Source organism: Macaca thibetana, chromosome 4 (genome assembly GCF_024542745.1).
Source record: "Macaca thibetana thibetana isolate TM-01 chromosome 4, ASM2454274v1, whole genome shotgun sequence".
Taxonomy (NCBI): domain Eukaryota; kingdom Metazoa; phylum Chordata; class Mammalia; order Primates; family Cercopithecidae; genus Macaca; species Macaca thibetana.
Window position 1 is genome coordinate 59,529,377 of NC_065581.1, and position 27,031 is coordinate 59,556,407.

The following is a 27,031-nucleotide window of genomic DNA, read 5'->3' on the forward strand; positions in this document are numbered from 1 at the left end:
CGGGTGGATCACCCGAGATCAGGAGTTCAAAACCAGCCTGGCCCACATGGCGAAACCCCGTCTCTACTAAGTATATGAAAATTAGCAGGGCATGGTCGTGGGCGCCTGTAATCCCAGCTACTTGGAAGTCTGAGGCAGGAGAATCGCTTGAACCCACAAGGTGGAGGTTGCAGTGAGCCGAGATCATGCCACTTCACTCTAGCCTGAGCAGCAAGAGTGAGATTCCGTCTCAATAAAAAAAGAAAAAAAAAATTCAGATCAGCAGTAAAGCTTATGACCAAAAATAATAGACCATCCTCAGTGGTAGAAAGGAACTACATCATTATAATTCTGGTTTATAAAATGTAAAATGTCTAAAAATTTCTATTTTCATACATTCTTTTTAAATAGCTTAATAAATAAAAATGTCTTGCAATATGGTAGGAGAGACCCTGATTCTGTGATTCCCTCATTTCACTCTTCTAGGGAAATAAGAGCACAGTACAAATAATGAGTGACAAGTGACAATGAGGACAAGCTATTATACAAGTAGCATTAATAAAATGTTTTCTGTGTATGAAACTTGGTTTATGGCTGTGACATTAGGTCCCTGAAAGTTTCCAAGGAGCAGGTCTTAATTACAAAAATTAAAAGGAATTTGTCTAGATGTGAATAAAATCAGATGAGAGAAATTAATGATTTAAGATAATACATAACTTTGATTCAAAATTCATAAAACATTACTACCTCATACTCTGTCATTGAAGCTTATGAAGAAATAGAGCCCAGATAACTTTATGGCTTTATTTTTTTTTTTTCATTCTAAGGTCACAGGCACACTACACTGAATGATAAATTATTCATACATCAAAAGATGAAGATGCTAATTTGAAAAATTGTCTCACAAATATAATGATATATTTCACTCTTCAACTCAAACCTAATTAGTTTAATTATTTGGTCATGTATATTCCAAATATAACACATACTGAAATAATCTATTGGTTCAACATGCAACATAAGTTTCACTGTATTCCCACAAATATATATATTTTAACACAATGTTTCTTATCACAAGAGTTATGGTTCAGGTGGGATCTTTCAGTCTGTTACTCCTACTCTAAAATTCAAATCAGAGAAACAGAAAAGTTGATTGAATCAAATATAAACAAAATTCCACGTATCTGTATTTTATAATATTCTGCTTATGTTTCACAAACACAAATGATATTTAAGCAAGTTATTATGCTGATTCCTTTAACTGTGCTGGAAGTCAAAATGAGTTAGCCATTCTTTTCTTCAGAAGGCCAGTTGAGAAAGAAATGTTGTTGATCTGCTGTGCAGTTCATTAGAGGCACAGCTAAAATGAAAGTCAGGGTGTCTGGGCTCTTGATTTTGTAGGATTATAAACTGCTTTGGTGTTCAAGATATTACAACGTTGAAACAGGAGTGTATGTAACACAGCCTGACTGACAAGGAGTGAGCATGACTTCACTCCTTCAGGATTTGAGAGACTATCACGCTGTTTGATGTTAGGCAGAGCCCAGAAGCCAGATGAGAGACTGCTGTTACTAGGTTCACACCCACATTGCCCACTAGGCAGCCACATCTCTTTGAAGGTTTTTTGTTGATTTTATTGTTGATGAAAATCAATTTGCCATGAAATCAGAAAGAATTTACTAAAGTAGTCATCACAAAATGCAGAAGCAATATTCTAAAATAGAAACTGCATGTTATTACTGCATCAAAGACAGAAAAGCTTGCCTTGAGAAGTATTACATATTTTTCAAATAAAAGTCCACCAAACAGCACTGTACTTTTAACACAGAATCATGAGACTGCTTTAATACCCCATTTCGTAATTTCAGCCAAGCTTATTAACAGAAATGCCAAAATACCTGGCATTACAACATAATTTATTCACAACATGTCCATTTGTGATTTCCATTTAAGGACAATAGGTTAGTCTAAGAAATTTGCTTTCAAGCTTTCCTATTTTCCTTACTCTTGTCTGGGTGTCTTCAGGTGTTGTCTGATTTTCTGTAACTCCTCTAGCCCTTTCTCTTAGAGATAATATGTTCGTTTGCCACTGCTTTCAAAAATAAGCTTGTAGAACCACTGCTTCCTCTGTTCTCCTTCACCAGTCTTTGCCATCAACACCACCAAAAATAGCAACACTCTATCTGAAGCTACAGTAAGTTACCCTGAAGATTGCTCAGAAGCAACTGCCAGTGAAACCGGCAGCTGTGTGGTTGTTTAGAACCAGCTGGCCATATGGTGTATGAAGACTTAGGCTTTAAAGAACTTTCTAAATTGCTAGTTAATTTCCTGAGGTATTTTGAAATATTGCATACATACTGTATATTTCCTTTCTAGATTTCTCTAAGAATACTTTTTCTTCTCACAATTTAAAATGTAGCTTCTGTGAAAGCATTCCTGGCTGGTCTTAAGTAGGATGTGAGTTCATATGTTGTGGGATCTGACCAATACAGGAAAGAAATCATGACTGTATGGTAGGATTTTGCTACTGGTGCTACCTTGAGTATTACTATATTTTACTTTGTTTTGTTTTCTTTTTCTGCTTTCAGATTTATTGGCTAGGTATAACTAAACAGCCTTCGGCTGAGGCAGGAGGATCACTTGAATCCAGGAGTTCAGGACCAGCCTGGGCAACAAAATGAGACTCCATCTCTACAAAAAATAAAATAAAATTAGCCGGGTGTGGTGGCGTTCACCTGCGGTCCCAGATACTTGGGAGGCTGAGGTGGAAATATCACTCGAGCCCTGAGCCTGGCGGTGGGTCAAAGTTGCAGTGAGCTGTGATTGAACCACAATAGAACCACTGCACTCCACCCTGGGCAACAGAAGGAGACACTGTCAAAAAAAGACATACATCGTGTAGTACCTTAGCAGCATACCCAACATAGAAAAGCAATCTGCATTATCATGTCTTAGAAAGGTGAAGCAAACATGTTATTAAACAGTATATTCTGCAAAGTCACCTAACTGTGAAACCACAGAGAAGAGTGCTGGCCCAGACCTTGTAAAGCACACAAGGAGCCCCTCATGTGGCTTCGGTTATTTAGTTTTTCTGTTGGATAAAAAGATTGGCAGTTGCATGTTGAACTTCTTAACACTTGCTGATCTAAATTTTAAACATGGCTAATCTTTGTAAAGTCAGGCAAAGTTGAGAAGAGGGTTGTGAGAGGCCTGACTGAAGTTTGGTCAAGGAGAGTCCTTGTCAACATACATACCCATACATATTTGTATGTATGTGTGTGTCCTTGGACATATTACATTTCAATGCCTGTTACATCCACATTGACATGTTGAGTAGGTAAATATATAAATTTAGAATCTAGCACTTAAGGGGGAGACTGGAGGCTGGACATAAATTTGAGGTTCAGAGCACATTAGTGCTATAAGAATATGGAGGAAACAAAGAAATCTGAAGACTAAGTCTGGGCTTGGAGGTCTGGAACAGGAGGATCCAGTCACAGAGCTGAGGAGGGGAAAAATAAAGAATGAAGTCGAGCCAGTGATTGCAAATAACTTTTCGGGAGTTTTACTATAAAGAAATCAGATGGTAGCCAAAGGGCAATAAGTAGAGTTATTAAATGAATATATGGCTATAGTTATTATAATAGTTTTAGATACAGCTATGGTTATACATAAAGTACAGATTCTCCCTCAGGGCTTTCACACTTGGCATTCTCTCTCCTTTTTGATATTTCTGTTTGGCTCGTTCTCATCTTCCAGTGTTCTTTCTAACTCATCACTGTACCAAAATTTGCTCCCATCACAACTAACTTCTGTTCCCTCCTTCTGTTTCATTTAAATCAATAAAAGTTATCAATTCTTTTTTTTTTTTTTTTTTTGAGACGGAGTCTCGCTCTGTCGCCCAGGCTGGAGTGCAGTGGCCGGATCTCAGCTCACTGCAAGCTCCGCCTCCCGGGTTTACGCCATTCTCCTGCCTCAGCCTCCCCAGTAGCTGGGACTACAGGCACCTGCCACCTCGCCCGGCTAGATTTTTTGTATTTTTTAGTAGAGACAGGGTTTCACTGAGTTAGCCAGGATGGTCTCGATCTCCTGACCTCGTGATCCGCCCGTCTTGGCCTCCCAAAGTGCTGGGATTACAGGCTTGAGCCACCGCGCCCAGCCTCAATTTTTAAAAGTATAAAATTTATTCATGCATTTATTATCTGTCTTTCCCATTGGAATGTAAACTCTAAGAGAGTAAAACCTTGCATTCATTAATATAAACTAGAACTGTGAATTACACAAAATATGTTCAATAAATAATTAAAGCATGAATATATGCCAGTTTGTATGGTTGTGTGTATGCACACATACACACTTTTATTGCACAATCTCATGTGATTTATTTAATAATTAGAAAAAAATATGTAAAATCTTCTTTCCTGTTCATGTCCTGATGCAAAGAGGCAAAATAACAGCATCATAATCAATAATTTACTAAGGATTTATTTTTTATTTTAATCAAGTGTTTACTAAGGTAAATTTTTCATATCCATGCCTGTGATTTTATTTCAGCTAGGTGTCCAATACTTCAGAAAGTTAAGACCTTATCATTCAAAAGCAAGCAAGTGGAACAACAACAACAATAAAAAACGAATGAAAAAAAGGCCTTATCTAGATTCTAAAAAATATTTTGCAATGCAATATATTATTATTATTTAATATGTTTATTTTATTTAATTTGGTAAAAAGTGAAAACACTCAAATCATAGTCAAACATGATGGATCACGCAAAGAGTATTAAGAAACTGAATTGTAAGTAACAGGTAATATGAATAAATTAAACCTAATGGAATCTTAATAGAAGCAAATTTGTTTCCTATTGGATTTTCCAGTACTTTTGCTGGTAGCTAACATGCTCATAGGGAAAAAGAAATCTAGTTTAAAACTTTATGAACAGGAAAAAATGTACAAATATATGAGAATAGAAAATATGCATCCATCTGTTTTAAAAGATATAGAAATACCACATGGAGATTCTGCATGTGCAAAGCTAACTAGAACAGTTCTCCATCCTGGAGATAAACAGATACAACAAAATGTGTTAAGTGATAAAAGAGGACTTAGGAGTTCAGGGAAGCCATGCTGGGGAGACGATGACAAACTTAAATCTTAAAGAATGTGTGAGACTATAAGAACGCACAGTATGAAATTTATAATATAACAGCATGAAGTATTTGGGAAATTCATAACAAAAACAATATTAAAGAATAGATGAAAGTACAGGCATAGATTATTATGTGTCATTTTCTCCTCCTATATAAAGAAAATCTAAACTTGTGGCAGAGACAAAAGCTTATCTCATGTCTAGATGCTGGTGCGCTCACCTCTTAAATACTTACAATATTTAAGTGTCGTCGGAGATATCTAGAGGCAGGAGGGTTGGCAAGAATGTAGTTGTTGCTGAAATTGTACACAGTATAGAGTAATCAAAAGTTATCCCAAAGAAAGGGCTAGTAAAAATCATTCCTTCTGTGACTTTCTACAGTTGACTATTGAACCATTCTGAGAAAGCGCCCAAATAGAGTTTTGCCCAGACTCCTAATGTAGACTTATTACAGTGAAGATACCTTATGTATGATACATTCACCAGTTCAGTGACATTTCACCCTATAAATTTCCTCATTTAATATGTCTCATTAACACAGATACAGGACTCTTGAGCAATTTTCTAAGGATTCTTATAGTCAAAAATAAATATTTGAACATTTCATTCTCCATAATAACATTACCAAGTCATAAGTGTGTGGCCTGGTCAAATGATATTACCAAACACATCCAGCCTTTCCCAGTGAATTCTCAAAGATCCTTTTGGAATAAATCTCTACAAATTGTCATTTCTCCCAAACACTGAATTCTAACACCGAGAAAATTGCTAACACTTTATAAAATAAGAAATAATGTAGTTCAGATGTGAAATAAATCATTTCAAACATCAAATTTGATATATCTCTTAGCTTATTGTTCTTTTGGGGGTCAGGTGAGTTGTTTAATATCATTGAAACATTTCAAGAAATAAGCAGGATTCTTTTAGATTTGCAGGTAAGTATTTGAAATTGCTTCAGGTAAGATGATCCAAGTGAAACAGAGCAGAGAGATTAAATGAGAGAATGATACAATGGATGTGATTAGGTGATATGATTGAAGAAAGAAAAAGGAACCAGCCGGGGAATTAAAGAAAATGAACACAGACATATAGAAACATCCTACAGAGGACACAGAAAAAGTGAAACGATTTGATAGCAACCTACAGAAAGGACTAAAGAAAATGAAAATACAGAATATACTTCTGAAAAGAAAAAGAAGGGAGGCCAATAATTGATTTTTAGGAAGACAGCAGAGATAGCAGAAAGTGGCACAGGGTGATCCCAGGAGACGGAAATCACAGGAAATGGTGAAAGAGCAGTTCAGGCATGCTTGTAAATTTGGCCATCAGTGTTGTAGGTAACCTCCTGAATGTGTTAAATATCAGATTCAAAGTTCAGTACCTTGGCTTTATCTCTCATTGATCCTTTGCCCAGGATAGACATTTTAGCACCTGTTTCTTCTTGTAGCCTCTTCAAGGAGTTTCCTCTTGGTCCAAGCAATTTCCCCACAAAATTGAACTAGGAAACAAAATCAATAGAATGTCTGTTTTAAGGTACAATAAAGTGATTATTTGCACCAAGAATAATTGATGGGTTATAGGTTTTTCAAACTTTACCACTGAGAAGAGAGCATGCCATAAACACACACACACACACACACCCCAAACCATTTCAGATATCTAATCTAACACTCATTTTAAAAGCTATATCTCTTCTTAAAACAATGCCTAAGTCAAAAGTATGTTGAAAATATCATTTACATATATAATCAAATGAATCATTTATTAAGGAAAGAAATTAAGGAGAATCATGTTGGTTTACAGAATTTCTAAAGGCTTCTTCTCTCGAATTATATTATTGAAATAAGAGATGATTTTAACATAAGTCTATAAACCTGCAAAATTGTAAAAGTTTGCAATCAATATTTTAAAATTGATATTTAAATTGATATCTAAAATAAAATTTGATATTCAAGTTTGTTAGGCATTGTCTGGTGTCCATAACTTTCTATTACAACTTTCATAATCAGGAATAAAGGGACTCAATTATTCTTCAATCTTACATTGTCTCTATTAAAGAGTTGTTTTAGGATTAGTAAATAAAATATGTGAGCATATAAAAGTTTAAAAACAGTACTTATAAAGCATATATACAAAACACTTTGTCTAAATGAAAAATTCTAGGGTTCCACACAATTTGCTTAATCATCTTGAAACATGAATAAGAGCAAGTGAACTAAGAGCAGTTATGAAAGCATTTATGTTAGCTACTAAAGGAACATTACCAAACTGAATGACCAAGGTAATAATTTGTGCTATAATTCGTTGAATAAATTAAAAAATACAAAGAACATAGAATGCACCAAAAACTATCTTGGGAACACAAAGAACAATGATAAGCATGACTAAGTAAAATTGCTTTTTATATCAGATTTTTCCCTCCCTCCCTCTCTCTCTCTCTCTCTTTTTCTTTCTTTTCTTTCTTTCTTCCCTTTCTTCCTTTCTTTCTTTCGCCATAATCCCTCAGTAAGAAATACACCACAGTTAATGATATAAAACTCAGGTTTTTTTCCCCAAGTCCAGGATAAAAAGACAGATATCTGTTCTTACCACATTTATTCAATTTTGTCCTGGAGTATGGATTGTTGTATGTATAGGTAAATAGACATGGGATAGTATAATGCCCAAAAAGACTATACATAGGTGGTTGATTTATTTTCAGCAAAAGTGCCAAAGCAACCAAATTTGAAAAGTAAAGTGTTTTCAACAAATGGTACTGAAACAATTAAATATCTGTATGAAAAAGAAGGAAAACAAAAAACAACCTTTCACGACCTCTTTCACACTTAGGCAAACCTTATTTTGAGAGTGATCATAGAACTATATGTGACAACTAAAATTATAAAGATTCTAAGAAGCAAGCATTAGAAAAACCTTTGTGAACCTAGGCTAGGAAGAGATTACTTAACGAAGAAGCAAAGAACACTAAAAAAAAAAAAAAAAAATCCCTAATGACTAATGATGATGAGCTTTTTTTCCTATGTTTGTTGGTCGCATAAATGTCATCTTTTGAGAAGTGTCTGCTCATATACTTCACCCATTTTTTGATGATATTTCTTTTTTCTTATAAATTTGTCTTTTATATTCCTTGCAGATTCTGGATATTAGAACTTTGTCAGACAGGTAGATTGCAAAGATGTTCTCTCGTTCTGTAGGTTGCCTGTTCACTCTGATGATAGTACCATCTTATGCCAGTTAGAATGGCAATTATTAAAAAGTCAGGAAACAACAGATGTTGGTGAGACTGTGAAGTTTTAGGAAAGCTTTTACACTGTTGGTGGGAGTGTGAATTAGCTCAACCACTGTGGAAGACAGTGTGGTGATTCTGCAAGGATCTAGAACCAGATATACCACTTGACCCAGCAATCCCATTACTGGGTATACACCCAAAAGACTGCAAAGCATTCTACTATAAAGACACATGCACACATATGTTTATTGAAGCACTGTTTACAATAGAAAAGACTTGGAACCAACCCAAATGCCCATCAATGAGAGACTGGATAAAGAAAATATGGCAGCACATATACACCATGGAATGCTATACAGCCATAAAAAAGGATGAGTTCATGTCCTTTGCAGGGACATGGTTGAAGCTGGAAACCATCATTCTCAGCAAACTAACATAGGAACAGAAAACCAAACACTGCATGCTCTCACTCATAAGTGGGAGTTGAACAATGAGAACACATGGACACAGGGAGGGGACCATCACATACCAGGGCCTGTGGGGGTAAGGGGAGGAATATCATTAGGAGAAATGCTTAATGGAGATGATGGGTTGATGAGTGCAGCAAACCACCATGGCATGTGTATACGTATACCTAGGTAACAAACCTGCAGATTCTGCACATGTATCCCAGAACTTAAAGTAAAAAAAAAAAAAAAAAAAAAAGATGAGGAAAAAAAATTCCTTCTGATGTAAACACTCATTTAAATATTGAATAGATAAGCCACAGGCTGAGAGAAAACACTCCTTACTTCTGAAAAATGATTAATACCTATAATCTATAAAGAACTCCATCAAATCAATGGTAAATCACACACACACATATACACATACCTCGGAATGGCTAAAACTAAAAGAAAACTCATGGTATATGCTGAAGAAGATATGGAATTACTAGTGCAATTGCTGTTGGCAATTTAAAATGATACAGCAGTATCATTTTAAGATTTGGCAGTTATTTATAAAGTTAAACATACAGTTCCACTATGATCCAGTAATTCAACTACTAAGTATTTATCCAAGGGACTTAAAAACATATGTTCATAAAAACAACTTGCACGTGAATGTTCATGACATTTTATTCACAATCACCATTAAGCCAAATGTAAACAAGTGCTCGTCCTAGAAGAACGGATAAACAAGTTTATACATAAACAGAAAGGAACTAGCCACTGATTGACATAACAACCTGGGTATATCTAACAGACATTTGAGAAGCCAGATATAAAAGAATACATCATGTTAGATTCCACTATTACAAAATTCTAGCAGCAAAAATAATATATGGTGTTAGAGTTCATAAGAGTGGTTGTATGCTGGGAACAGAGCCTGGTGTTGAACTGGCTGGAAAGTGGCATGAAGGAAACATCTGGGGTGACAGAATTGCTCTATATTTGTTGGAGATAGAGGTATACTTTTATTAAAATTTATCAAGCTGCACTCTTAGGAACTATTATTTCATTGTATGCAAATAGCATTTCAATTGAGAATGTGAAAAACAAAATGAAAGAATAAAAACTCATGTAAAAATATTTTTGAAATAACATCAGAGTTTCTGTTATTACATTTAGGTCTCATCCATTTTGGGTTAATTTTTGCATATGATATATGATAAAGGTCCAATTTCATTCTTTTGCATATAGAAATCCAGCTTTTTTTTAGCACAATTTATTGCAAAGATTGTCCTTTCCTCATTGTGTTCTATTGGTGCCCTTGTAAAAAAAAAAAATCAGTCCACTGTATATGTTTAGATTTATTTCTGAGAAAACATAGGTTCAAAACCTCTGAAGGTTGGCCTTGGTAAAGAATTTTTGGATGTCATACCAAAAGGTCAAGCCACAAAAGCAAAAACAAATAAACGGGACTACATCAAACTAAAAAGCCCCTTCACAGTAAAGGAAACAATCACCAAACCGAAACAACAGCCTCTGGAATTGGGAAAAAAAATATTTGCAAAGCACATATCTACTAAGGGGTTATTATTCAAAATTTATAATGAATTAAGACAATTCAATGGAAGAAAAACATTTAAAAATGGGCAAAAGATCTGAATAGACACTTAATAAAAGAAATCATAAAAATAAACAACAGGTATATGAAAAGATGCTCAACATCATTAATCAAGAAAATGCAAATCAAAACCACTATGAGATACCACTTCACACTTATCAGGATGGCTGTTTCAAAAAAGTCAAAAGATATCAAATTTTGACATGAGTGAGAAGAAAAGGGTAGACTGCCCATGGGAATGTAGATTGGTATATCCATTACAGAAAATTCTATGAAGGTTTCTAAATAAATTAAAAATAGAACTACTATATGACCCAACAATCCCTCTCCTGGGCATAAAACCAAAGGAAATAAAAGTCACCTTGTGAGGATACCTGCACTTTAATGTTTATTGTAGCATTATTCATGATACTAAAGATATGGAAACAATCTAAGCGTCCACTGACAGACAAATGGAAAAAGAAACAATATAGTGGAATATTATTCAGCCTGAAAAACAATGAGAACTTGCCATTTTTGCCACAATGTGGATGAGCTTGGAGGACAATATGTTAAGTGAAATAAGTCAGACACATAAAGAAAAATATGGATGATCTCATTTATATATGGAATCTGAAAAAAAATACTGAGAAAATGAAACCGTTTACCAGGGTTGGGGTGGAAATAAGGAGATGTAAGTCAGAGGATAAAATGTAGGAGATAGGTAGGATGAACAAGTCTAGAGACAGAGTATACACTGGCAGTCCTCAACCTTTTTGGCACCAGGGACCAGTTGCATGGAAGACAATTTTTCCACTGGTGGGGGTGGAGGAGGGTGGGGGTGTTTTGAAATGGAACTGTCCACCTCAGATGATCTAGCATTAGATTCTCATAAGGAACACACAGGCTAGATCCCTTGCATGCGCAGTTCACAATAGGGTTCCATTTCTGTGAGAATCTAATGCCAGGGTTGATCTGACAGGAGGTGGAACTCAGGCGTTAATGCTGCTGCTCACCTCCTGCTATGTGGCCTGGTTCCTAACAGGTCACAGACCAGTACAGGTCTGCAGCCCAGGGACTGGGGACCCCTGGTGTACACCATGTAGACTATAGGTAATAAAATTGTTCTGTATTTGGATTTCATCCTAAATAAGTAGATTTTGGCTGCACTTGCCAAAAAACTAAAAAAAAAAAAAAAATGGGTAACTGTGAGATGATGGATATGTCAGTTTGCTTCACTACAGTAAACATTTTGCTCTCTATATGTATCCCATTACATCATGTTGTATACCTTAAATATATACAATAAAATGTATTAAAAAATAAAATCAGCATAAAATCATAATGAAATGTACTACAAAGAAATACCAGTCCCATTAGTTGCACAAAGGGACCTCTTTAGTCTTATAGGAAATATATCATTCCAATCTATGCGCCAGAGAAAAAAAATGGAGAAATATCCAATAACTCAACAGGAGAATATAACCTTCATACCAAAACCAAATCAGAAAAGAAAATATACAGACCAAAGCCACTCATTAAAGAAAAAAAAAAAATAACATGAAAAAACCCACTTGGCAAAATAGTAGCATAGCCAAGGCCTGTTGTATGTACAAAATACATCATGATTGAGTTGTATTTATTGATGACAGAAAAACATCAAACTCAAAAATACCAAATCATCCAAAGTGGTATCTCCACCAAGAATGCTTAAGACTATGAAAAGAGAAAATTTCACACAATCCTGGCTAAGGACAGGTTATTGACAGAATATGTGGTACCTACTTTCAGAATTTTCTATTCTCTGCCTTGATTCTTGTGACACATTTCCCAACACTTCTATTTCAATAGTCATTTTATTTCTAAGCAATAATCAAATTGAAACCAAACTGTGAAGCTGCAAAAGAATCATGCCCTTAAATTCTTTTACACACTCTATTAAAATAGAACATGAAGAGCCAGTAGAATGAAGATGTTGTATAATCAGAAACTGAGTTTCACAAAGTGAGAGAAAGTTAGCTTTTATGAGCTTTTATGAGCAACATTAACAATAAAAAAGTATTTTAAGTAAGCAACCTTTCTTTTAACGTGTGTGTTGTAAAATTTATAAAAGTACAATCTACCATTTGTCCTTGCTCAAAAGTATTTACTTGTCACAGTTTAAGTCTATTTATGTGATTCTATCCCTTCCACAATTTCTGGAGTTTTTGGAGACAACACTCTGGAAAGGCTCAGAAGGCTTTCATGGAAAACCATGAAAGATCAGATACCATTTCTATGTGAGAGAAAGCATTAGGAGTAATCACAAAGCTGGTTACATATTTCTGATGCTGTTCTTAGTTCTTGGAAATTTATTTTAAGATAAACTGAAACTAGTCAACACAAAAGTTGTTCTAATAAGATTTTTTCCATCTACTTTCAACCTATGCTCAGTTCCCCTTCAAACAAAACCAATTGACATAATCATGACAGGTGAATTATCAGTTCACAGTCAGCAATTGGTTCTAACCTCTTCTTAAAAGTAAACCTCTTTTGAAGACAGAAAACAAATCAAACACTACACACCAGTGTCTTTAATATTTAACGATAATTTAGTAACTTAGGAATGTCTAAGATTCTTAAGGCTTAACAGAGTGAGTACAGCTGTGTTTTCAGTGGATTAAGTATCTTCAAATAATTTCCAGGTATTTTATTCACATGTGTGTTAAGACAATTAAATTTGTATAAGTCAAATTCATTTATGCTTGTCATTAAACAGTTGTTTTATAATAACATGTCTATTAAAAAAAGTCTTTTGGGTAATTTTAATCATTTTTGACTTTTTTTCTAAAAGCAAATATTTAAATTGTGTTACAAGTAAAATAAACCAAAATAACGTATTTCAATGGATTTGAAAAGCAACAAAACATAATTGGTGGCAAAACAAGTGCTTATCATAAGTGTCAGGCCATTTTAAGAAAAATATTTTAGAGACATTTTAAAGATAGTTTAGCCAAGAACAGTTTAAAATTAAGTCACATCAATAATATTCGGCATATACATTTTAAAATTCTTCATGATATTATTTCATTAATACTCACATTAAAAAAACCGTTTCTTTTTTTACACATGGCATTTTTCTGGTCACATGTTTATAAACTAATTCCATCAACTCTGTGCTTTCTCTAAGAAGATAGGCAATCCACCTACTCTTATTTCACTTTGTGTGGGCACTGAAACTGTATCTGCTATGTGATGCAAGGCCAGTGTTTCTCACTGGCATCACCTGTGAGCAATTCCTGACCTGCCAGTCTTTCCTGCAGAGAGAAGGCTTCATTTTTCATTTAATACAGCTGTTCTTGAATTCCTTCATTTCTTGACACTCAAATTCCTTTTCTCCTAACACTTGAAAATATTGGAATGCTACTTTCATGTCCATCACATTCCTGATTTGGGAATGGATCCCCTTTTTAATCAGTAGGAATTCACAGAGCGACTGTTCTGTGCTTTGGGAACTCAACATTAAATCATACTTTAGTGCTCTATCCTTGTGTTTGTTGCCATTAAAACAAATTAAAGCTATTTGGGGCAGATTGCACTAAGTGGGACCATAGTCACAGATCAAAAATATTCTTCTTGTATAAATAGAGAGGAAATGACAACACTTCAGGTATTCATAGTAGCAATCATCAAAAAACATCGGTGAGCAAGGGACTGAAGTTTTACTAGAATAGAGTAGAACATTGTTTTATTCTACTACGAAAACATCAAGCTATGCCTGTAAAATTAATTTCATTTGGAATTTACAGAGGTTTCTACCAAAGAAAACTAATTCTAATGTAGCAAAATAGACAATGATGAGTATTGAAGAAAACAGAGAAGAAAAGCAGAGTGATTTAGAATTAACCATTAAAGTGAATATCAATATATTACCACAAATATAATTTTATTCAATAGATATATTTATATAAAATAAAATATTTATGTAAAATGCATATAAAAATCAATTCAGTCACTCACTAGTAACCACATTTTCTTAACACCTGAGACTCAGTAAATTTATGAAAGAATCAAACGTAAATACCTCTTTCAGAAAACTTAGAACTCCACTGAGGGGAAAGGGGCTGTACATAAACAATTAAATTGTAGTTTAAACAAAAAACTAATAGTGCCATAGAAGAAGTACAGATTAAGTGCTATGAGAATTCAAAGGAAGAAAAAATTTATTTCCATATAGAAAAGTTAAAAAGTTTTTTTGTGTGTTGAGCACTGAGCACTGAATAGGGAGCTTGAAGCTGGGCATGGAAAAAGGCAGTGACAGACACAAGTTCCAAAAAGGGAAAACATATGGGACAGATGCAGTGAAGCAGGAAAAAGCTAAAGATGGCAGAGCCCACTAGAAGTTGCTTGGTGTAAGCTCAATAAATGATAATGGGAACATGAAGCAGAATGATGACCACAGAAGAAAGAAAAGGAGATAAGGTGAGACTGAGGAAGTACCCTCAATAAGACATGGTAATTTATTATATTAAGTTGGAGGGAATATGAAGAGAGTAGTGTGAAGCAGTAATCAAAATAAATTCTAATCACAGGTGATTGGAAAGGTAGTGTACCATTAATACAATTACGGAATATAGGAACAAAAAAGTTGGAGAAAAAATTGGAGTATATTCAATTTCAGATGCCTTCCAAGTGAAGAAACCTAGCAGTCATGTATGGGTAGACCTTGAGAGAGAAATCTGAGATGAAAATATATATGTAGTAATTTTCTATACAGGGGTACTATTTCAAGTCATGAAATTGCTAAGGGAGAAGGATAGCACAGGAGACAAACTTGAGGAACACGTATATTTGAAGAAAAAATAAGGAGGAAGGGTAAATAATTTCTAGAAGAATACAAAATTTAAAAAAAAAGGAAAAAAAATTTATAAATCAGTTAATCAGCAAGTATGTATCATATGACAATTATGTGCCTAGCTATATGCAAGGTAAAGTCTAGAATTCTATGGGAATGTATAACCAGAATCAGCAGGAAACCCTCCCCAGAAAGGAAGCATTTCTCTAGCGTTTAAGATGCATGAGAAGTTGGGGCAGGGACAGGAGAGAAGGGCACTGATGGGGACTTTCCTGGCATAAGGAATAACATGTGAGAAACCCCAAGAGTATAACAAAATTGATAAATGGAAAGTAATTCATTTTGAAGGGGTGATACAGAAAAAAAATATTCAGGAACTTATTGACCCTGTTGAAAATTCGGATCTTTAGGTAAAAACAATGTAGCTCAATTGAAGGGTTTGAATTGAGGGATGGGCTTGGGGTGAGTGGGAAGTAGGCTGTGGTATGATTAACATTTACCTTTAAAGCTGACTTTAAATGTAAATTTAAAGTCTGACTGCAGTTTGAGGATTGGAAGACTACATAAAGAACTATAGAAATCTGGAAACAATCATGACAGCAAAGGCTATAGATGGGAGTAATTTTGAGTTTGAGAAAAAGTGAAATAATTCATTGGATTTGGCAATTAGGAAAAATGATGATTCTAGGCTAAGATACCAACCTTACAATACACTTAATCTCATAATTTGTATAACATTACAAAATCAAACACTAAAGGTGTCTCTCTCTCCCTCTTTCTCTCTCTCTCTTTCTATATATATATATATATGAACTAAAACAAATTTAAAAGAGAAATATCTACCAGAAGTATTAAAAACAATTGCTCTTGTCTGCTATAAGACCCAAAAATCCCACTTGGCATTGCTCTATTGAAGAAAACACTTGAATTTGAAGAATGTACACATAGTTGGATAATAAAATCCATTCATACTAAGTATGAACATGTGGGTCCTTTCAAATCTGTTGATTAGATATATTCTGTACTTAATCGATATATGCCCCAGATGTTTCAAAATAACATGGTCTATGTTAGAATCATATACTTTACAGAATGATCCATGTTTTACAGAAATAACAAAGAAATGAGAATATGTTGATAAAAATGATTCAACATGAATTTTAATAATATCAACACATACATAATTCATTCTGCTATAAACAATTCTTTACTATGTTTCCGCATTATTGTGTATGTTAATCACATTTTTCTTTCATAGAGACATCTAAAGAGAATTTGGTCATGTTTTAAATGAATTTCATCCTGTGTGGAGAATCTTTAAATGTGTTCAAAGACACGTCTTTGCCATATTTATGCAACTGTATTAGGGCTACATTCTCCAAACTCAACTTTGTACTTAAAAAGATTCATTTAACATATCATTGTTAAGTAAAAACTATTACATTAACACACACCCCTAATCTTTATTATAACTACAGCTCAAAACCAAACCCTAATTTTTTCAGCATATCCAATTGTCTGAATACAAATGTTTCTAGGGTGCTATACAGTTCATAAAATCATCTGTAGAGGTACAAGACTTAATGTACACTCAGTACAGTGAAATGTGGCTGCACAATTCTATTTTTATCTAAATCTTTGCCCTTTTAATACTTAACAGATATTTCTGTAGCCTTTCAAATAGTCATAAAACTAACATCTTAATGACAACTGCACTCTTATATTTTAGGATTTTGACTTTCTTTAAATGAGCCATAACGGAGCTATCAGATTTTTCATTATTGCATCAGATGAAATCTTGGCTTTCCAAGTAAATCTTTTATTTAAATGTCACATAACATAAGTCCCTTGTATGCTGTGCTTACATGTGCAAACTAGAGATGTTTGTTCTTTAAAGAAGTTTTCCATCTCTATATAATTTCATGAAATAAATACATATGCTTATGTTTGATAAGGACAAATTAATCCATCAAGAGGGGCTTATTGAGCATACATTATGTGATAGGTACTTTTCTAGGGGACATAGAAGCAAATGAAACGAAAATCATTGGCTCTATGGAATTTACATTCTAAATACAAATTCATTTCCAACTGAAACATTTTAAAATAAGTAATTGCTTTTTTTTTTTTTTCCTGGATGTATCTAGATTATTCAAGGTTTGGGCTGCTTAAAACTTAACTATAGTATTGTTTATTATTTTCTTGCACACCATACAGACAGTTCTAACCATTATAAAAAAGATACGCCTCTAGTTTCCTAAGGTTAAATATTAATTCAGCAGTAGGAGTAAATTAAGAAGTTATTTTTGTAACTTAAGTTTTAAATTTTAACTTAACTTTAATCTTTTAAGGAACAACAGCAAATTGTTTAGCATATCATTTAAATATTTTCAATCTGTTCAATTAGATAGAGAATTGGGGACTGAGCAGATTACTTAGGTTACTTTTTACCAAATTCCAGTTAGTATTCCTATCCGCTTTTCTGAAATGCTCAACTGAAACTGATATGGATCTGTTAGAAAACGAAACGGGGAGTCCAAATTTCTTAATACCCATTGTTTTCCTTAATACCCACTTAGTGGTTTTAGAAAATAGTAAAGGTACTACATATTCTAAAAGAAGTTTTTTATACCAGAAACAGAAATGCTCTATATTAAACTCAATGTGTCTCATGTTTGTACATGATTCTAGTAAGACAGTAGGCTCTGTCCAAACTAAAGACTGTCTTAAGAGCTCTGCTGATAAATTTAAATTGTCATGGCTGCTAACTCATCATTATATGATATATACCCTCCAGAAAGTCTCAGACTATTGGTTTGAATATTTTAAACATATGTATTGATATATAGTTTACATACCATAAAATTAATTCATTAAAAGTGTACAATCAATTTTTTAAGTTCACAGGGTTATACAATTATTGCCAAAATCTAAGTTTGGAATGTTTAAGTCCTCTGTAAAAAAATCCCATACTTAATACTTAGTTACTACCCATTGGACCCCTACACTTAAACATCCATTAATCTACTTCCATCTCTATACATTTGCTTAGCTGTACGTAGTCTGCACATTTTATTTAAATATGGTCATACAACATGTGGCTTTTCCTTTAGCCTACTGTCTTTTAGGTTCATGCAAGTGTTGGAACTTTATTTATTGATTGCCAAAAATATTCAATTATGTGGATTTGGTTTGTCTATTTATTTAACAGTGGACACTTGAGTTGTGTCCACATTGTGGCTATTATAATAATGTTGTTAGGAAATTTTGTGTACAGCTTTTTGTGTGAGTTGAATGCTTTTATCTCTTATGTTTAGAGTTAGAATTGCTGGATTATACGGGAATTCTAAGTTTAACATTTTGAAGAACCATCCAGTTGTTTACAAAGTGGCTGCAACATTTAACAATCCCACCTGTAATGCATGTGGGATCATTTTTCCACATCCTGGTCAACACTTGTAATTGTTGGTTTTTGGATTGTAGTAATCCTAGTTGGATGTGAAGTTGTTATGACTGATGGAAAATGATATTGAACATCTTTTCATATGTTTATTGACCATTTGTATACTTACCTGGATAAATGTCTATGCAGATTATATATCCAGTTTTAGCTTTTTTTTTCTTACTGAGATATGAGTTATTTACATGTTCTGGCTATAAGACCCTTATCAGATACAAGATTTGTTAATATTTTCTTCTATTCTTTGGGCTGTGTTTTCATTTTCTTGATGACTGTCATTTATAGCATAAACTTTTAAAAAAAATTTAGTAGTCTAATCTTTTTTATTTTGTTGCCTGTGATTTTGGTGTCATATCTAAAACAGCACTGCCTAATCTAGATTTACTCCTATGATTTCCTACAAGAATCATATAGTTTTAACTCATATATTAAGATCTATGATCCATTTTGAATTAGTTTTTGTGTATGGTGTGAGGTACTTCTCCAACTTCATTGCTTGACATGTGACTAATCAGTTTTCCCAGTATCATTTGTTGAAAACACTATTCTTTCCCTATTGAATGATCTTGGTATTACTATAAAAAAAACAGTTGGCCACAGATTTATGGATTTATTTCTGGAATCTCAATTCTATTCCATTAGTCTTTGTTTTTATCTTTATGCTAATACTAAACCATCTTGAATATTGTAGCTTTGTAGTATATTTTGAAATTAACAGTTTGAGTTCTTTAAATTTGTTTTTCATTTTCCTGATTGTTTTGGCTATTTATATTTCAATCCAAAAATTTTATGATTTGCTTGTAAATTTCTGGAAAAATGATACTAGGGATTTTGATAGAGATTGGATTGAATTTGTCATCTTAGCAATAGAGTTGGCCCTTGAACAACATGGGAGTTAGGGAAACTGACCTCTTGTGTAGTTAAAAATCTGCATATAACTTTGGAGTCCCCAAAGACTTAACCACTAATAGCCTACTGTTGACTGGAAGCCTTACCGATAACATAGACAGTTGATTAACTCATACTTTGTTTTTTATTTTTATTTTTATTATTATTATTATTATACTTTAAGTTCTAGGGTACATGTGCATAACGTGCAGGTTTGTTACATATGTATACTTGTGCCATGTTGGTGTGCTGCACCCATCAACTCGTCAGCACCCATCAACTCCTCATTTACATCAGGTATAACTCCCAATGCAATCCCTCCCTCCTCCCCGCTCCCCATGATAGGCCCCGGTATGTGATGTTCCCCTTCCCGAGTCCAAGTGATCTCATTGTTCAGTTCCCACCTATGAGTGAGAACATGAGGTGTTTGGTTTTCTGTTCTTGTGATAGTTTGCTAAGAATGATGGTTTCCAGCTGCATCCATGTCCCTACAAAGGACACAAACTCATCCTTTTTGATGGCTGCATAGTATTCCATGGTGTATATGTGCCACATTTTCTTAATCCAGTCTGTCACTGATGGACATTTGGGTTGATTCCAAGTCTTTGCTATTGTGAATAGTGCCACAATAAACATACATGTGCATGTGTCTTTATAGCAGCATGATTTATAATCCTTTGGGTATATACCCAGTAATGGGATGGCTGGGTCATATGGTACATCTAGTTCTAGATCCTTGAGGAATCGCCATACTGTTTTCCACAATGGTTGAACTAGTTTACAATCCCACGAACAGTGTAAAGGTGTTCCTATTTCTCCACATCCTCTCCAGCACCTGTTGTTTCCTGACTTTTTAATGATTGCCATTCTAACTGGTGTGAGATGGTATCTCATTGTGGTTTTGATTTGCATTTCTCTGATGGCCAGTGATGATGAGCATTTTTTCATGTGTCTGTTGGCTGTATGAATGTCTTCTTTTGAGAAATGTCTGTTCATATCCTTTGCCCACTTTTTGATGGGGTTGTTTGTTTTTTTCTTGTAAATTTGTTTGATGATTAACTCATACTTTGTATGTTATATGTGTTATATTCTATATTCTGATAAAAAATAAGCTGAAGAAAAGAAAATGTTACTAACAAAAGCATAAGGAACAGAAAATACATTTGTAGTAATTTATGACATGTATCCATCCATAAGTTTATGTCATCTGTTTAGAAGATGAATAGTCTATGTGAAATGGCAGGCAACTGCAGCTACAGGACTCAATAACAGTATATATCAAGTTATTATTTTTTTTTTGGTAATATCATGGCCTTTCTTTGCTTTCTGAGAGGACTTCCAGGATCACTAGTGGCAGTTCATATAGGTCTCATGGTGTTATTCAAGGTTTATGATATTGCATTTAACACAATGAGAAATACACCAGAACAGTGAGAGATCACTTTTCACTGGAATATGCAATTTTGTTGAGAGACAAATTGCTCATGCAGAGATGATTAACATTACACAACATGTAAAATGGATACCTTCAACATTTGAGTTCACTGCAATAGCAACAAGGAGATGGCTATAAAATTATTACAATAGGATAGTGTGTACTGCCATTAATTTTATGCACTTAGGATTTTATGTTTGTTTACATTTCTCTCAATTGAGAATGGTATCATGGTCTGTGTTTATGTGAGTAAATGTTGATAAATTTTACCTTTTATAATAAATTTGTGTATATTTTATGGTAGTAAATTATAAAGTAGACTAGTATCTACACACATTTTATGCATTGATGACATGCCTAATTTTTTTGATATTTCTAAGCTATATGGTTTAATCTGGAGTTTTCTCAAACTGTTGCAAATCTCCAAATATTTTAAAATACATTTATTGATAAAATCAGCATATAAATAAACCCACACAGTTCAAACCTATGTTATTCAAAGGTCAAGTGTATTAATATTCTGATATATAAATGTTATAATTTTCCATTATTTATAGGTTTCTAATTTTTTTCAGTGATATTCTTTAGTTTTCAATACATGTGCCTTATACTTCTCTTGTTGAATTTATTCCTAGGAATGTTACTCTTATTATTGATATTATTATAAATAAAATAGTTTCATAATTTAATTTTTGGAATATGCATTGCTATTATATAGAAATGCAACCTTTTTTTGTATCCTAATCTAGTCTGTCACAAATCTGCTACATTTTTTATTTGTTCTAGGTTGGTGCAAAAGTAACTGCAGTTTGCCATTAAGAGTAATGGCATAATAGCATTTTTAGTGTGTTTCTTTGTATTTTCTACATATAAGGTAATATCAGTTGCAAATAAAAATTGTTTCACTTCTTCCTTTCTAATTTGGATGGTTTTCATTTATATTTCTTGCCTAATTGTGTCAGATAGAACATACAGCACAATGTCAAATAGAAATAATAGAACTTGCCTTCCTTGTCATATTCCCAGTCTCAGGATGAAAGCAGTCAGTCTCTTACCATTGAGTATAACGCTAATTGTGAATAGTTCATAGATACCCTTTCTCTGGATAAGTTCATTCCTTTCTATTCCTAGGGTTTTTAGTTTGTTTTGTTTTTGTGTCTTATCATGAAAAGGTGTTAACTTTTGTCAGAGTCCTTTTCTCTATCAATTGAGAGTCATATGGTTTTTGCTCTTTATTTAATTACTATGGTATATTATATTAATTGATCTACAGATGTTAAACCAATTTGCATCCCTGGGAGGTCCCTCTTTGTAACAGTGCACAATCCATTTTATAGGTGCTGGATTTGGTTTGTAGTATTTTGATGAAGACTTACACATATATTCATAAGGGATAATGATATATAATTTCCTTTTTCTATCTTTGTCTGTTTTTGGCATTAGAAAATCACTGGCCTTGGAGGGGCAGTTCCAAGAAGGCTGAATAGGAACAGCTCCAGCCTCCAGCTCCCAGCATGAGCGACACAGAAGATGGGGGATTTCTGCATTTCCAACTGAGGTACCGGGTTCATCTCACTGGGGCATGCTGGACAGTGGGTGCAGGACAGTGGGTGCAGCCCAACAAGCGAGAGCCGAAGCAGGGCGAGGCATTGTCTCACCCGGGAAGCACAAGGGGGAAGGGAATTCCCTTTCCTAGCCAAGGGAAACCGTGACACACAACACCTGGAAAATTGGGTCACTCCCACCCTAATACTGTGCTTTACCAAGGGTCTTAGCAAATGGCGCACCAGAAGATTATATCCCGCACCTGGTTCGGAAGGTCCCATGACCACAGAGCCTCCCTCATTGCTAGCACAGCAGTCTCAGATCTAACTGCAAGGTGACAGCGAGGCTGGGGGAGGGGCACCCACTATTGCTGAGGCTTAAGTAGGTAAACAAAGCAGCCAGGAAGCTCGAACTGGGTGGAGCCCACCACAGCTCAAGGAGGCCTGCCTGCCTCTGTAGACTCCACCTCTGGGGACAGGGTGTAGCCAAACAAAAGGCAGCAGAAACCTCTGTAGATTTAAATGTCCCTGCCTGACAGCTTTGAAGAGAATAGTGGTTCTCCCAGAACGGAGTTTGAGATCTGAGAAAGGACAGACAGCCTGCTCAAGTGGGTCCCTGACCCCCCAGTAGCCTAACTGGGAGACATCCCCCACTAGGGGCAGACTGACACCTCACACCTCACACAGCTGGGTACCCCTCTGAGATGAAGCTTCCAGAGGAACGATCAGACAACAACATTTGCTGTTCAGCAATATTCACTCCTTTGCAGCCTCTGCTGCTGATACCCAGGCAAACAGGATCTGGAGTGGACCTCCAGCAAACTCCCAACAGACCTGCAGCTGAGGGTCCTGACTGTTAGAAGGAAAACTAACAAACAGAAAGGACATCCACACCAAAACCCCATCTGTACATCACCATCATCAAAGACCAAAGGTAGATAAAACCACAAAGATGGGGAAAAAGCAGTGCAGAAAACCTGAAAATTCTAAAAATCAGAGCATCTCCCGCCCTTCAAAGGAAAGCAACTTCTCACCAGCAATGGAACAAAGCTGGACAGAGAATGACTTTGACAAGTTGAGAGAAGAAGGATTCAGATGATCAGACTTCTCTGAGTTAAAGGAGGAAGTTCGAACCCAGTGCAAAGAAGGGAGAACTTTGAAAAAAGATTTGACAAATGGCTAACTAGAATAACCAATGTAGAGAAGTCCCTAAATGACCTGACAGAGCTGAAAACCATGACACGAGAACTACGTGACAAATGCACAAGTTTCAGGAAACAACTTGGTCAACTGGAAGAAAGGGTATCAGTGATTGAAGATCAAATGAATGAAATGAAGTGAGAAGAGAAGTTTAAAGTAAAAACAGTAAAAAGAAATGAACAAAGCCTCTAAGAAATATGGGACTATGTGAAAAGACCAAATCTATGTCTGATTGGTGTACCTAAAAGTGACAGGGAGAATGGAACCAAGTTGGAAAACACTCTGCAGGATACTATCCAGGAGAACTTCCCCAACCTAGCAACGCACGCCAACATTAAAATTCAGGAAATACAGACAATGCCACAAAGATACTCCTTGAGAAGGGCAACTCCAAGACACATGAGAGGAGCAACTCCAAGACCCATAATTGTCAGATTCACCAAAGTTGAAATGAAGGAAAAAATGTTAAGGGCAGCCAGAGAGAAAGGTTGGGTTACCTAAAAAGGGAAGCCCATCAGACTAACAGGGGATCACTCAGCAGAAACTCTACAAGCCAGAAGAGTGTGCAGGCCAATATTCAACATTCTGAAAGAAAAGAATTTTCAACCCAGAATTTCATATCCAGCCAAAATAAGTTTCATAAGTGAAGGAGAAATAAAATCCTTTACAGAACAGCAAATGCCGAGAGATTTTTACACCACCAGGCCTGCCCTACAAGAGCTCCAGAAGAAAACACTAAACATGGGAAAGAACAACCAGTACCAGCCACTGCAAGAATATGCCAAAATGTAAAGATTATTGATGCTAGGAAGAAACTGCATCAACTAACGAGCAAAATAACCAGCTAATATCATAATGACAGGATCAAGTTCACACATAACAATATTAACCTTAAATGTAAGCGGGCTAAATGCTCCAATTAAAAGACACAGACTGGCAAATTGGATAAAGAGTCAAGACCCATCAATTTGCTGTATTCAGGAGACCCATCTCACGTGCAGAGACACACATAGGCTCAAAATAAAGGGATGGAGGAAGATCTACCAAGCAAATGGAAAACAAACAAACAAAAAAAACAGGGGTTGCAATCCTAGTCTCTGATAAAACAGACTTTAAACCAACAAAGATCAAAAAAGAAAAAGAAGGCCACTACATAATGGTAAAGGGATCAATTCAACAAGAAGAGCTAACTATCCTAAATATATATGCACCCCAAACAGGAGCACCCAGATTCATAAAGCAAGTCCTTAAAGACTTACAAAGAGACTTAGACTCCCACACAATAATAATGGGAGACTTTAACATCCCACTGTCAACATTAGACAGATCAATGAGACAGAAAGTTAACAAGGATATCCAGGAATTGAACTTACCTCTGCACCAAGCAGACCTAATAGACATCTGCAGAACTCTCCACCCCAAATCAAAAGAATATACATTCTTCTCAGCATCACATCACACTTATTCCAAAATTGACTACGTAGTTGGAAGTAAAGCACTCCTCAGCAAATGTAAAAGAACAGAAATTATAACAAACTGTCTCTCAGACCACAGTGCAATCAAATTAGATCTAAAGATTAAGAAACTCAATCAAAACGGCTCAACTACATGGAAACTGAACAACCTGCTCCTGAGTGACTACTGGGTACATAACGAAATGAAGGCAGAAATAAAGATGTTCTTTGAAACCAATGAGAACAAAGATACAACATACTAGAATCTCTGGGACACATTTAAAGCAGTGCGTAGAGGGAAATTTATAGCACTAAATGCCCATAAAAGAAAGCTGGAAAGATCTAAAATTGACACCCTAACATCACAATTAAAAGAACTAGAGAAGCAAGAGCAAACACATTCAAAAGTTAGCAGAAGGCAAGAAATAACTAAGATCAGAGCAGAACTGAAGGAGATAGAGACACAAAAAAACCTTCAAAAAATCAAAGAATCCAGGAGTTGGTTTTTTGAAAAGATCAGCAAAATTGATAGACCACTAGCAAGACTAATAAAGAAGAAAACAGGAAGAATCAAATAGACACAATAAAAAAATGATAAAGGAGATATCACCACTGACTCCACAGAAATACAAACTACCATCAGAGAATACTATAAACACCTCAATGCAAATAAAATAGAAAACCTAGAAGAAATGGATAAATTCCTGGACACACACACTCTCCCAAGACTAAACCAGGAAGAAGTTGAATCTCTGAATAGACCAATAACAGGCTCTGAAATTCAGGCAATAATTAATAGCCTACCAACCAAAAGAAGTCCAGGAAGAGACAAATTCACAGCCAAATTCTACCAGAGGTACAAGGAGGAGCTGGTACTATTCCTTCTGAAACTATTCCAATCAATAGAAAAAAAGAGAATCCTCCATAACCCATTTTATGAGGCCAACATCATCCTGATACCAAAGCCTGGCAGAGACACAACAAAAAAAGAGAATTTTAGACCAATATCCCTGATGAACATTGACGCAAAAATCCTCAATAAAATACCAGCAAACCGAATCCAGCAGCACATCAAAAAGCTTATCCACCATGATCAAGTGGGCTTCATCCCTGGGATGCAAGGCTGGTTCAATATATGCAAATCAATAAACGTAATCCAGCATATAAACAGAACCAAAGACAAAAAACATATGATTATCTCAATAGATGCAGAAAAGGCCTTTGACAAAATTGAACAGCCCTTCATGCTAAAAACTCAATAAATTTGGTACTGATGGAACGTATCTCAAAATAATAAGAGCTATTTATGACAAACCCACAGCCAATATCATACTGAATGGGCAAAAACTGGAAGCATTCCCTTTAAAAACTGGCACAAGACAAGGATGCCCTCTCTCACCACTCCTATTCAACATAGTGTTGGAAGTTCTGACAGGGCAATCAGGCAGAAATAAGAAATAATCAGAAAGAAATAAAGGGTATTCATCAGGAAAAGAGGAAGTCAAATTGTCCCTGTTTGTAGATGAAATGATTATATATTTAGAATACCCCATTGTCTCAGCTCAAAATCTCCTAAAGCTGATAAGCGATTTCAGCAAAGTCTCAGGGTACAAAATCAATGTGCAAAAAGCACAAGCATTCTTATACGCCAATAACACACAGAGAGCCAAATCATGAGTGAACTCCCATTCACAATTGCTTCAAAGAGAATAAAATACCTAGGAATCCAGCTTACAAGGGATGTGACCGACCTTTTCAAGTAGAGCTACAAACCACTGCTCAGTGAAATAAAAGAGGACACAAACGAATGGAAGAACATAACATGCTCATGGAT

At 35.0% G+C, this 27,031-nt stretch overlaps 1 protein-coding gene across 11 annotated transcripts in view; it reads right to left on the bottom strand.

Annotated features, from left to right (window-relative positions):
- The window catches only part of KHDRBS2 (KH RNA binding domain containing, signal transduction associated 2), a 624,430-nt gene that overhangs the window by 386,445 nt on the left and 210,954 nt on the right, over positions 1-27,031 (bottom strand). For all 11 annotated transcript variants that reach the window (XR_007725261.1, XR_007725259.1, XR_007725264.1 and 8 more), the window contains exon 3: positions 6,507-6,623. Coding sequence is in view for 2 of the 11 variants with exons in the window: in XM_050788994.1 (XP_050644951.1) it covers positions 6,507-6,623 (117 nt within the window). In the remaining 9 variants the exon portion in view is untranslated. The remainder of the gene's footprint in view (positions 1-6,506; positions 6,624-27,031) is intronic.